Raw genomic sequence first — 13,258 nt, 5'->3', positions numbered from 1 at the left:
AAAAAAAAAAAAAAAAAAACTGGGTAGCCAGGTGTTGCAGTGGTCGCCTGTAGTCCAGCTACTCAGGAGGCTGAGGCAGAAGGATCATTTGAGCCCAGGAGTTTGAGGTTGCTGTGAGCTAGGCTGATGCCATGGCACTCTAGCCCAGGCAACAGAGTAAGACTCTGTCTCAAAAGAAAAAAAGTGGGAGAGATGAACTACATGAACAAAACAAGTAAAATTAGATAGTATGCTAGACAAATGCTAAGGAGAAAAAATAAAATGGGGCAGGTAGGAATAGATTATTGGGATGGTCAAAATCTTAGGCACCAAGCAGGCCACACTTGTAAGGTGACTCTTGAAGGAAGAGCCTGAAGGAGGTGAGGGATGGAGCTGAATATCTAGAGGAAAGAGCAGCCAGTGCAAAGGCCCTGAGGCGGGATTGTGCCATTCATGTTCAAGCAGTATCCAGAGGCCAGTGTGGCTGGAGCAGAGGTTGGGAAAGGTTAGAAGCACAGCCAGAGAGGTGATGGGAGTCAAATGGTATAGGTAGGCCATGGTCACAGGCTTGAGGGGAAGGCAAGGTGACACATTAGCTGACAGCTAACATTTGCTGAGTGTCTCCCATGCGCCAGAGACACTTTCCTAAGGCCTTTATGTATACTGACACACTTAATCCTCACAGAAGCCTTTAAGGGTAGGTGTAGTTTTGAGACTATTTGGAGAGTAAAATATCCTTATTTTACAGATAGGAATCAGGCACAGAGAAGTTGAGTAACTTGCTCAAGGTCACACAGCCAGAACAGGGGCAGAGGAGTATAAGGCCATAGACCAAGAACAATAGATACACAGGTTATCCAGTGCATGGGATCACACAGAATTAATTCTTCCTAAAGGCTACTTGGAACTTGATGATTGTGTAATAAAGCCCTTTGTGTGAGGGAAAAGCTCTCCCAGCAGGGAGAACAGCACACCTATCTTCAGAGGTAGGGATTGTCCTGGGAACCATAGTGTAGAGTGGCTGCTGAGGAGCCTTGAGCCTTTGTACAAGCTGTTCCTTCCCTCCCCCTGATGTCAGCATAGCTTGCTACCTCCGCTCCATCAGGGCAAATGCCACTTAAGGAAGATCTCCCTGCTCATCCTGTGCACAGTCGCATTCTTGTCACCCTCTAAGGTCTTAAATTTATATCTTTCTCTTCATAGCGAAGTGGTGGCATAAGATAGCTGGGATTGCTGACTGGAGTCAGACCACTTAAGTTTGAATCCTGGATCTGCCAACTTCGGTTGTGTGACCTTGGGCAAGTTACTTTGTACCTCTGTTGCCTTACTTGGAAAATGGGGGAAATGATATACCCTTTAGTGTTGGTTTGAGGATTAAATGAATGAAATGATTCAAACAGTGTGTGGCACACAGTAAGATCTCTGTACCTTGTTGTATTTTTTAATTATTAGTCATAGTGTACACGCAGGTGTCCAACAGGCCTTTGGAAACTGACCATCCTAAAACCTATTCTCCTGCAGGACTCCCATCTCAGCTGTTCACACCACCATGCTTCCAGGTGATCAGGCTACAAACCTACAGTCACCCTCTCTTAGCCCCCAACCCCATGCTCTCTGTTAGCAAGTCCTATTCTGTCTTCAAACTTTATCCAGAACCCAGCCACTTCTCACCAGTTCCATTGACACTGTCATCCCCTGTCACTCAAACTATTGCAGTAGCCTCTTTAAACCCAAAGTCTATCCTGTCAAAATCCTGTCACCCTTCTGTTCGCAATTCTCTTGTGGCTATTTCCTCAGAGTCAACGTCCTGAAAGTTCCCAAAAAAACCTCATTCAGTCTGGCCCCTCTCCCCGCCATTCTCATCTCCCACTTCCCACCCTTTCCCCTCCACCCGTGCTGACTGCCCTTTCTCCCTCTCACCTGGCAGCACTATCCAGTCTTGAGCGTCGCATCAGCCACTCTTTTCGCCTGGCTCACTGCCCTCAGATACTAGCTCCATCCCCCCACCTCCTTTAGGTCTTTACTCACTTGTCACATCCTCAGTGACTACCCCGTGAAAATAACAGCTTCTTCCCTTTTTTTCCATAGCCCTTATCACCATCTTTACATGTTTGACTTGTTTCTTGTCTGTTTTCTCCACTAAGTGTGAATTCCACTAGAGCAGGGATTTTTGTCCATTTTGTGGAGGGCTATATCCTCAGCCCCTGGCCCACTGTAGGCACTCAATAAATGCTTTCTACATGAGTGCGTTGAAGATAAGTAAATACATCTGATTAAAGCAGATTACTAGACCTCTTAGGGGTCACGTGGGAGAATTGCTAATAAACAAAGTCAAGCTCCTGTGTGCTATTGAGGCTAGAAACCAACGGTCAGATTTCACTTAAAGGGATAGGTTCTGTTGCAGCTGAAAAAGAAACTGGTAGAATTGCTTATCTTCGCCACCAGGAGGCACACTGAACTCTTTGGGTCTCTGAAACAAGCCTGCCTTCAGAATAAATTTGGTCTCTGATGACAGGACTCTAATGGACACTTTGTGGCTCTGTGGCTTGTATGATACCCTAAAACCATGTCTGCTAAATGAATGAACCAGTTCAGTCATAAGAGGGTCATACTGTGTATTTCATTGCAGATTAAAGAATCAAGCTATAAATAACAGAGGTTCTTTAAAACCTTGTGATTTAGGCTTTATTCATTTATTATTTTTTTTTGTGTGTGAGACAGTGTCTCTCATTTTGTTGTCCCTAGTAGAGTGCTGTGGCATCACAGCTCACAGCAACCTCAAATTTTTGGGCTCAAGCAATTCTCTCATCTCAGCCTCCCAGGTAGCTGGGACTACAGGTGCCCACCACAACACCCAGCTATTTTTAGAGACAAGGTCTTGCTCTTGCTCAGGCTGGTCTCGAACTTGTGAGCTACAGGCAGTCCACCTGCCTTGGCCTCCCTGAGTGCTGGGATTATAGGTGCGAGCCACTGTGCCTGGCCTTAGGTTTTATTCTTTTTTTTTTTTTTTTTTTTTTTGAAAACCCCAAACCTCCCCCCCGGGGGAGAGGCCCCTGGCATTACAGCTCACAGCAACCTCCAACTCCTGGGCTCAAGCGAGTCTCCTGCCTCCGCCTCCCAAGTAGCTGGGACCACAGGCGCCCGCCACAACGCCCAGCTATTTTTTGGTTGCAGCCGTCATTGTTGTTTGGCGGATCCGGGCTGGGGATTCGAACCCGTCACCTTAGGTGTACGTGGCTGGCACCTTAGCCGGTTGAGCTATAGGCGCCGAGCCTTAGGTTTTATTCTTAACCCAAGGATCCCAGCCAGGTGAACAGTTGGTTGATTAAAGTGCTTCTTAAGGAATAGGAAGCTCATGTTTATTTCCAGTTTGTTCTCAGGAAAGGGAGCAGTTATGGGGCAAGAGGGAGGATCTTGTTCTCTGAGGGATATGCAGAGAGGGAGAGGTCAGCGTGAAAGCCAGTTTAGTCTAATGGTTAAAAGCTTAGACAACTGGAACCTGACTGCCTGGGTCCAAATGCTGTGGCCTATGGAAGTTACTTAGACATTTTGTGCCTCAGCTTCCTTATCTATAAATTACTGGTTAAGAGTGCCTACTTCTTAGAGTCATGATGCCAGGTAAATAACTCAATGCCTATAGAAACAACAGTACAGGTATTCATGCCTTTATCCAAAAGCCCCGGGGCCAGATGTGTTTCAGAGTATCAGATTTTTCAGATTTTAGAAAGGTAACATGGTGCACATATAATTTGTTACATAACACCCTTAGTTCTGTAATCAGCTACATTCATATTTCTGTAGCAAAATGTTTAAACATGCACACTAAGCGAGAATCAATCACCAGAAAGGGCCTTGTTTCATTTCAGATCAAGTTTTGCTGCCAAAAGAATTATAAAGAAGCTTTCTGTCTTTATAGAGATTTGGGGATTTGGGAATAGCAAATAAGGAATTATGAACAAATCAGAAACTAATAGAGCTTACCATACCCAAGGCATATGTATCTAATCCACACAATAACCCTTTGAATTAACTATTAGTGTCCCTATTTTACAGATGGGGGTATCATTATCCCTTTATTTTTTATTTTTTGAGACAGAGTCTCACCCTGTCACCCTCAGTAGGGTTCTGTGGCATCACAAATTCACAGCAACCTCAAACTCTTGGGCTTAGGCGATTCTCTTGCCTCAGCCTCCTGAGTAGCTGGGACTACAGGCACCCAACACAACGCCTGGCTATTTTTTTGTTGCAGTTTGGCCAGGGGTGGGTTCAAACTCGCCACCCTCGGTATATGGGACCAGCGCCCTACCCACTCGGCCACAGGTGCCGCCCATTATCCCTTTTTTATAGGTTAGAAAATTGAGACACAAAGAGGTTAAAGAATATGCCCAGGGTCACACAGCTCATACATGGCAGAACCAGGTTCAAAGCCTGGCAATTTGGCTCTAGAGCCTGGGTGATTGTCTAGTAGGCCATATTGCCTCTCTGCTTAAAACAGTGCCTGATGTGTATTATACACACAATAGATATTAGTTACTATTACCAAGAAGGAGAATGATCAGGGACAGTAAGAAAGAGAGCAAGTGTTCAGTTTCAGGAAGGCATCATAAAGGAAAGGCCCTTTGGGCTGGGGTTTGAAGGCAGCTAGGCAGAGGAAGGGAGCTCCATGGGGAGTGAACAGCTTTGCCAGGGTCTGGCAAAAGGAACCTCCAGAAAATTTTAATACTGATGTGGTAGAAGATACAGAAGAATACGTTCAAATGAGGGAGATTGCACTAGGTCTCTATTCCTGTTGTAATAAATTATCACAAACTCAGCTGCCTAAAACAAATTATCACCTATATGTTATCTGTTTTATTTTTTATTATCTATATATTCGTTATAGTTTTGTAGGCAAGAAGTCCAACACTGGTCTCATTGGGCTGAAATCAAGGTGTTGGCAGGGTTGTATTCCTTCTGGAGGCTCTAGGGGAGCATCTGTTTTCTGCTCATTCAGGTTGTTAACAGATCAGATCCTTGAAGTTGTAGGACTGAAGTCCTTGTGTCCTTACTGGCTGTCAGCTGATGGTCATTCTCAGTTTTAAGAGGCTGCCAGCAGTCCTTGACTCAGAACCCCCTTCATCTTCAAAGCAGCAATAGCAGGGGAAATCCCTTTCCCACTTTGAATTTCCCCTGCCTCTTCTGTCATCACATCTCTGAGCTGCCTTTCAGTCTCTTCATCTGCTTTTAAGAGCTCATATAATTAGATCGCACTCACTAGAATGATCCAGAACAACCTCCCTATCTTGAAGTCTATAATATTAATACCATCTGCAAAGTTCTGTTTTGCTATATGTCATAACATACAGGATTAGGAGATGGACATCTTTGAAGCAGGGGTGGCATTCTGCCTACCATAGGCTTCCCTCTGACCCCCCAAAGGTTCACATTTGTCCCACATGCAAAGTACATTCACAACATCCTAAGATCCCCATAACTCACATGCCATTATAGGAGACATCCAAAGCTAGACTGGGAGCTTAGAAGTTAGTCTGAGGATATTTAGAGAATGATGGTGGCTTTCGGGGATAGAGATGGAAGCAAGATGGCAAGAAAGGAATCTTTCTCCTGCTCACCTCTGCTCCCTCCTGTGTCCAAAGTCTCTCAGCTCTGAGCTGTCTATTCTCCAGGTTCCCCTGGGATGACGTGAGCACTGCCCCAGCGATGGACCCATCTGTGACACTGTGGCAGTTTCTGCTGCAGTTGCTGAGAGAGCAAGGCAATGGCCATATCATCTCCTGGACCTCACGGGATGGTGGTGAGTTCAAGTTGGTGGATGCAGAGGAGGTGGCCCGGCTGTGGGGCCTGCGCAAGAACAAGACCAACATGAATTACGACAAGCTCAGCCGGGCTTTGCGGTACTATTATGACAAGGTATGACCTCTAAGACCAGGGCTGGGACTGCTGGCATTTTTTATTAGAAATTTCATTTTCTTGTTTTAATTGCTATAACTATTAACTTTAGAAATAGTATTAAAATGTATTATTTCTTAACTGATACCCTCAGACCCAGGGGGCCCCCAAGCATTTATCTCACTTATTTTTACTTTTCTTGTCTTACTGCTTCAGCTAAAACATGCACTACATTATTAATGTTGACTCTTCCTCACCCACTTTCTGAGGTTCCCAAAGTGGTACTATCCTGCCATGCCTCACACATTTCATTTTTGTGCATTACTCCTATAGCCAAACAGTGAAAACACTGTTAATAATGACTAATCTTCATTTTGTCCTCTGGAAGCCCTGAACCATGCCATGTTCTACCAGTTGTTTCATAATCTTCTCTTATCCTACAATATTTCTTATTCCTAGAATCAAAACCTCCCTGACAGTATTATACCTAACCTTTCCTTCCTTCATCCTCCGGGACCCCCAACATTCATTTATTCTTTTTGTTTGTTTTGTTTTGTTTTTGTGACAGAGCCTCACTGTATTGTCCAGGCCGGTCTCAAACAGTCCTCTAGCCTCAGCTTCCCAAAGTGCTAGAATTATGAGCATGAGCCATTGCAACCTGCCAGGCTGAATGCTTTATTTATTTATTTATTTTTGAGACAGAGTCTCACTCTGTCGCCCTGGGTAGAGTGTCGTAGCATCATAGCTAACCTCAAACTCCTGGGCTCGAGCAATCCACCCACCTTGGCCTCCCAGAGTGCTAAGGTGACAGGCATGAGCAACTGCACCCCACCCTCTTTATTTTTTTTTTAGATTTTTCCTTTTTTTTTTGAGATGTACTCTTACTCTGTCACCCAAGCTGGAGTACAGTGGCATGATCATTGGTCACTGCAGCCTCAAATTCCTGGGCTCAAGCCATCCTCCTGCCTTAGCTTCCCGAGTATCTGGAACTACAGGCATGCACCACCATGCCTGTCTAATTTTTCTTATTTTTTATTGAGACAGAGTCTTACTTTCTTGCCCAGGTTGGTCTCTAACTCCTCTCCAATATTTTTTATCAATTCTTTCCTTAATTCTCTTACTCCTTTAGCTAAAACTTCCAAACAGCATGTTTAATGCCAGCTCCATGCCCCATCTTCTTGGATTCCCTGAGTAGCACTAGTCTATCCCTGTATTTATTATAACAATTGTTTTATATTGTCGACTTATTCCTATAGCTAAAATTTAAAATTTCCCTTATGCTATCTTCTCAGACTTCAGACCAGACTGGATTTCTCCTTCCTCTCATAGGTTATATCAGTTATTTCATTAATTTCTTTAGCTTGGCTCAGCGCCTGTGGCTCAAGTGGCTAAGGCGCCAGCCACATACACCTAAGGTGGTGGGTTCGAATCCAGCCCGGGCCTGCCAAACAACAATGACGGCTGCAACCAAAAAAATGGCTGGCGTTGTGGCCGGCGCCTGTGGTCCCAGCTATTTGGGGGGCTGAGGCAGGAGACTTGCTTGAGCCCAGGAGTTGGAGGTTGCTGTGAGCTGTGAGGCCACAGCACTCTACCCAGGGGGATAGCTTGAGGCTCTGTCTCAAAAAAATAAAAAAAATAAAAAAATTTCTTTAGCTAAAATTTCTAAAAAAATTTTTTGAGACAGAGTCTCACTCTGTCCTGGGTGGAGTGCCATGATGACATCATAGCTCACAGCAACTTCAAACTCCTGGGCTCAGGCCATCATCCTACCTCAGCTTCCCGAATAGCTAAGGTTTCCAAAATAATATTAATGACTGTTCCTTGCCCATCCTGTGACATAGCTGACTAGCATTAAGACCTCCCCGGAATGCCATAGTGCTTTCCAGACACCTCTTGCCACCCAGAGCAAGCCTAGATATGTGCTGCATGCCCTTAATAACTTACGAGATTTATTCCATGCCTCTGAAACATTATTAATAATGAGGCTATCTCTGCCCTCTGGGGCCACCAGAATATCCCTGAGACCCTTCAGACCACTTACCCTGAAATACCTGAGTCATGCTCTGTGTCCCACCCAAGCCAACCTTGAGAACTTCCCTTTACCAATATTTTATACCACTATTTTAATGTTCTTGTCTAGTTGCTGTCAGTTACTTCATTTTCTTAGTGCTTCAGCTTAAACCTCCACAACAGAATAAATAATGAGGACTCTCTCTGCCTTCTGTAGTGGCCTTGCCCTGTTCCCTTCCATGTTGCTAGCTTTAAATAATCCTCTGTGTTAATAATTAATTCATCTACCCCATCCATCTATATTAATTTAGTCTTCCCACATTTGTATTAGTTACTTCACTTTCTTGTCCTATTGACTTAGGCTCCAAAACTGTGTCCTGGCAGTCACCTCCAAGGCCTGACCCTGTTAACTCCTGGTTCTTGGAACCAGGAAGAAAATCTGCTCCTGTCCTGCACCTATTTCCTTCCATGGGCCCCACTATAAAGAGGAGCTGGTAGGGATGAGAGAATCATAACAGATGGAGATGAAGAGTGACAGGGCAACTTGGAGGGAGATGGATGGGGAGGAAACTGAAGAAAGTATCGTGGAGGGGAGAAAAGAGGAGAAACTGAGGAGGGACACGGAGAGAGGAGTCTAAGGAGGGGAAGGAAAGAGGGGTAGAAACTGACAGGAGTAGAATAGAGCCCACGAATTAAGAGATGGGTGAAATGGGCTGGGAGGGGGGCCAAATAGAGGAGGGGCAGTGTTAATGTTAAAAGGCAGGCGAAGGACAAGTGGGAAGAAAGCTGCCAAGAGAAGGGAAACATGCTTCCACCCTACTCTTCTCCCATGGGCACTCTCCCTCCACCCTGCCCCTTTCCTCTAAGGCCCTCTGTTCCGTCTCCTCCCTTCCCAGAATATCATCCGCAAGGTGAGTGGCCAGAAGTTCGTCTACAAGTTTGTATCCTACCCCGAGGTCGCAGGGTGTTCCACTGAGGACTGCCCACCCCAGCCCGAGGTGTCTGTTACCTCCACCATGGCAAATGTGGCCCCTGCTGCTGTACATGCCACCTTGGGAGACACTGCCTCTGGAAAGCCAGGCACACCCAAGGGTGCAGGAATGGCAGGGCCAGGCGGTTTGGCGCGCAGCAGCCGTAACGAGTACATGCGCTCGGGTCTCTATTCCACCTTCACCATCCAGTCCCTGCAGCCACAGCCACAGCCACCCCCTCATCCTCGGCCTGCCTCTGTGCTCCCCAACACTGCTCCTGCAGGAGCAGCAGCGCCCCCCTCAGGGAGCAGGAGTACCAGTCCAAGCCCCTTGGAAGCCTGCCTGGAGGCTGAGGAGGCTGGCCTGCCTCTGCAGGTAAGGACTGGAATATAGAGATTCAGTAAGAGGAGGGGGTGAAGAGGAGGGACAGGGAGAGGGGATGGTAGAGGAGAAACATGACAGTTCTTTTAAAGAAGATAATAGAGGAAGGAGGAACACAAAGTCCCACTGGAGAAAGGGGTGGGGGAGAACTATGCAAATCCTGAGAAGGAGAAGAGTTAGTAGTTACCCAGCATGTAGTTAGTGCCTCAGGTATATTTGTTTAATGCGCTAATTCTCACACTTTAGCACTCATTGGAATCACCGAGAGGGCTTGTTAAACCGTAGATTGCTAGGGCACACCCCAGAGTGTCTAATTATGTGGGTCTTGGGAAGGGCCCATGAATTTGCATTTCTAACGAGTTTTGAAATGAGGCAGATGCTGCTGGTCCCTAAAGTAAATTTTTGAGAACCACGGTGGTTATCCTGAGAGTCCCATACCCGTCAAATTGTCTCACACTTGGTCTCCTGCTCCATTAGGAGGACCCCCCTCAGAGGAAGTCTCACTTCCTTGAAATCCCACGTCCTGCTGGAGGACCTGCCCTGATGTGCGGTCATGCGCACAGTAGTATCAAGTGCCATCTTCCCAGAGAAATCATCAGGTGGCTGGGAGGAGAAAGCTTTTCTTCCCTAACAGTCTTTACCCCTTCTGTACCCTGTCCTCTCCCAGGTCATCCTGACCCCCCCTGAGGCCCAGAACCTGAAATTGGAAGAGCTGAACATCGAGCAGGGTTTGGGTCGGCCTTTGCCTCCAGAAGTGAAAGTGGAAGAGCACAAGGAAGAGTTGGATGTAGAGGCAGAGGCAGGGTTTGGGCCCGAAGCAGTTAAAGCTGAGCCAGAAGTCCCTTCTGCCGAAGGCATTCCTGCCCGGCTGCCCGGGGTTGTGATGGAGACTACGGCACCCATGGGGGCCCTGGCTGCTTCCAGCACTGAGATTGTCCAGCCACAGAAGGGCCGGAAACCCCGGGACCTGGAGCTTCCACTCAGCCCGAGTCTGCTGGGTGGGCTGGGCCCTGAACGGACTCCAGGGTCGGGGACTGGCTCTGGTCTGCAGGCGCCTGGGCCAGCACTGACGCCATCTCTGCTACCTACGCATACATTGGTGAGTGCTTGCAAAGGCCCAGGACAATGGGATTGGCAGGTGGTGAGTGACTGATAGGAATTAGTTGAGGGTGAATGTAGTTGTCACTGAAGAGGATGGAACCTTCAAGTGTGATTGGCTGTGTTCAGGCTTAGGCTGGAATGGTGGGGCTAGATTGGTGAAGGGCAGGTCCAGGAACTTCTGTGGGTGGGACTGTTTCTGGGTTAGGGTTAAGGGCCTGAGCACGGCTTTTTGGTCTGGGATTTGCTTATTGGGTTTCCTGTGAAGTACAAGCATGGAACAAAAGAGTTGGGGGCTGACCCTGAGCTATTGGAATGGCAATTTGAGAGGTCTGAGAGAAGCATGTGGTTAGGGTCTTCTGGGTGGTCTTGACCAGTGAAGTCTCAGCACCAGCACCTGAAGGTACGTGCTCAGGAGTTGGGAGGGGGTGCCTGTGTAGGTTTTGAGAGAGATTAAGGGCATAACCTCAGTAGTTATGGTCTGGGTCCGTGAACTTTTGGGAGTGAACCTTGGGAGTCAGATTGAGTGGAAAATCTGGTAGGGCTGGGACCAAGTTCCTTCCATCGTCTCATCCCTGCCCTTTGTTCACTTGAGCTTCATCTACCCCTTTACCTGCAGACCCCGGTGCTGCTGACACCCAGCTCACTGCCTCCCAGCATTCACTTCTGGAGCACCCTGAGTCCCATTGCACCCCGTAGCCCAGCCAAGCTCTCCTTCCAGGTAGGATCCCCTTCCCCCATCTTGGAGAGGGTGAGAGACCCTAGCATGTGTCCCATCTGTGACCTCTCCTTATTTCTGTTTCCAGTTTCCTTCCAGTGGCAGCGCCCAGGTGCACATCCCCTCCATCAGTGTGGATGGCCTCTCGACCCCCGTGGTGCTCTCCCCAGGGCCCCAGAAGCCATGAACTACCACCACCACCCCCTTCTGGGGTCACTCCATCCATGTCCCTGAACTTCTCTCCAGCCAGCCATCTCAAGGAGAAACAAAGTTTAACTTACAAACTTATGCTCTGGTTGTGGTGGGGTGGGGATTCTTGGAAAGAAGGATCTCGCAATAACTCCTCCACAGAAAACACACAACTTCCGTCGTCTTTGTCAGTCCCCTGGTGGCCGCCTTTACACGTCGCCTACTTCAGTGGTAGGGGCGGTTTATTTATTTATTTTTTGAAGGCCACCGGGAGGAGCCTGACCCAACCCTTTTAGGGGGGTGGTTAGGATGTCTTTCCCCCTCCACTTTTCCCCCCCAAGACAAGACAATCTGGGTCTGGCTTGAGAAGGACCTTTCTTTATTTATTTCTCAGCCTGCCCTTGGGGAGATGAGGGAACCTATCTCCATTTTGAGATGTGTGTAGAAGAGATAGTTTGTTTGGTTTTATTATTCCAGGCCATACTCAAGGGTCTAGGAAGAATTTGTACCATTTAATGGATTGGAAGTCTTGTCCAAGGAAGAATGATATCCTTGGAATAGGAATTCCTCCCACCTCCCCAACCTTTCTCTCAGAGAGCTTGTCCCTTTTTGAACCTACTTTTTGGCCAGGGAGGAATGCTCCTTTCTTCTTCTCCCCCCTGAAAAGCCATTCCTATGTCTGCCAAACTCCCTGGAGTCCTGTCTATTACCTCCCAATGGAGGGTTTTTTGGGGGAGATGGTCCCCGTCTGGGGGGCCCTTCCAGCCAGTACTCCAGGTCTCCCTGTGTCTCAACCCCTGCCATTTTGATAGTATAATCTATTTTTAAATGGGGCTTTTCAATAGGGGAGAGGGGGGCATCTCTTCCTATATCTGATGGGGTGGGTGGGAAGGAAGGGATTTGGGGGGGAATCTTCCTGCCACCCCCAGGTGTTTATTTTTGATACCAAACGTGTATTTTCAGCTCCCTCCCTCCCAGCCCCCCAATTTCCTGCGGGCGGGTACAAAGGACCCTTTAAGTGTCCCTGGAGTTGGGAGGGAGGAATGGGGACATAAAGCCTGTCCTATCTTGATTCCATGGCTGGAGAGCGTGGGTTCAGAAGACTCCTGGGCATACCTCCTGTCAGCACTGGCCCAGCCCAGGTCTAGGGACCTGGGGGTTGGTGATTTGGGGGACAGTGCTGCACTTGTCTCCATTATTTTACTTCCCCAAAATGGACCCTTTTTTCTAAGAGTCCCAGAGAATGGGGAATTGTTCCTGTAAATATATATTTTTAAAGGTGATGCTGGAGTGGCATTCTTTTTCCTGATGTTTTCAGGACTAGCTGAGTGTGACAGGCATGACTGTGATGGGCAATGAGGACTTGAGGCAGAGGTTGATTGTGGGAGAAGTAGTGTGATGATGTGTGTCAAAAGCAGTAGTAGAGACTGCAGATTGGTAACTGTGTGTGAGCGAGAAACTGGAAAGCTGTGGTTGCATGTGTGAAAGAATGCAGAAGTTGTGACCACAGACTTTTGACAGCGTGGCTACGTGAGAAATTGTGGCTGTTTCAGAAAATCACTAAGACTGAACAAGTAGTTAAGATGCCATACAAGAACTAGCGATGGTATGTATGAAATTTATGAGAAGGGACTGCAGTTTTGTCACTATTCAATAGGCTGATGATAAGCAGGACAGACCGAGTGACCAAAACCATGTAAGAGACTGGGCATGAAACTGTGGTAGATTTCATCTGGGATTGTGGTGGGGATTGTGTGAGAAACCTTACTGTAGGTGAGTCAGTGTGTAACGAGTGGAGTGTGTGTGGAACTGTGAGGCTATGGCACCAACTGAAGTCTTGGGAGTGTTCATGAGAAGTCTGTGTTGTGAGTATGAAAACAAAAGTCATGAGGTGGCTCCCGTAGCTCAGTGAGTAGGGCACCGGCCACATACATGGAGGCTGGTGGGTTCAAACCCAGCATGGGCCAGCTAAAACACAACTACAACAAAAAAAATGATAGCTGGGCATCATGGCGGGCACTTG

General features: G+C 47.4%; 1 protein-coding gene across 2 annotated transcripts in view; it reads left to right on the top strand.

Moving 5' to 3' along the window:
- ELK1 (ELK1, ETS transcription factor) overlaps nucleotides 1-12,518 on the top strand; it is a 16,590-nt gene extending 4,072 nt beyond the window's left edge. For both annotated transcript variants that reach the window (XM_003799630.3, XM_023519055.1), the window contains 5 exons: nucleotides 5,646-5,889; nucleotides 8,775-9,224; nucleotides 9,898-10,329; nucleotides 10,948-11,049; nucleotides 11,135-12,518. In XM_003799630.3, coding sequence (XP_003799678.1) covers nucleotides 5,680-5,889; nucleotides 8,775-9,224; nucleotides 9,898-10,329; nucleotides 10,948-11,049; nucleotides 11,135-11,233 — 1,293 coding nt within the window. In that variant the 5' untranslated portion in view covers nucleotides 5,646-5,679 and the 3' untranslated portion in view covers nucleotides 11,234-12,518. The remainder of the gene's footprint in view (nucleotides 1-5,645; nucleotides 5,890-8,774; nucleotides 9,225-9,897; nucleotides 10,330-10,947; nucleotides 11,050-11,134) is intronic.
- Nucleotides 12,519-13,258: the final 740 nt, after the last annotated feature.

Source organism: Otolemur garnettii, unplaced genomic scaffold, assembly GCF_000181295.1.
Source record: "Otolemur garnettii isolate 467f Iridium unplaced genomic scaffold, OtoGar3 scaffold00153, whole genome shotgun sequence".
Lineage (NCBI taxonomy): Eukaryota > Metazoa > Chordata > Mammalia > Primates > Galagidae > Otolemur > Otolemur garnettii.
Note: the sequence above shows the minus strand (reverse complement) of the source record. Positions and strands in the feature narration are given on the sequence as shown.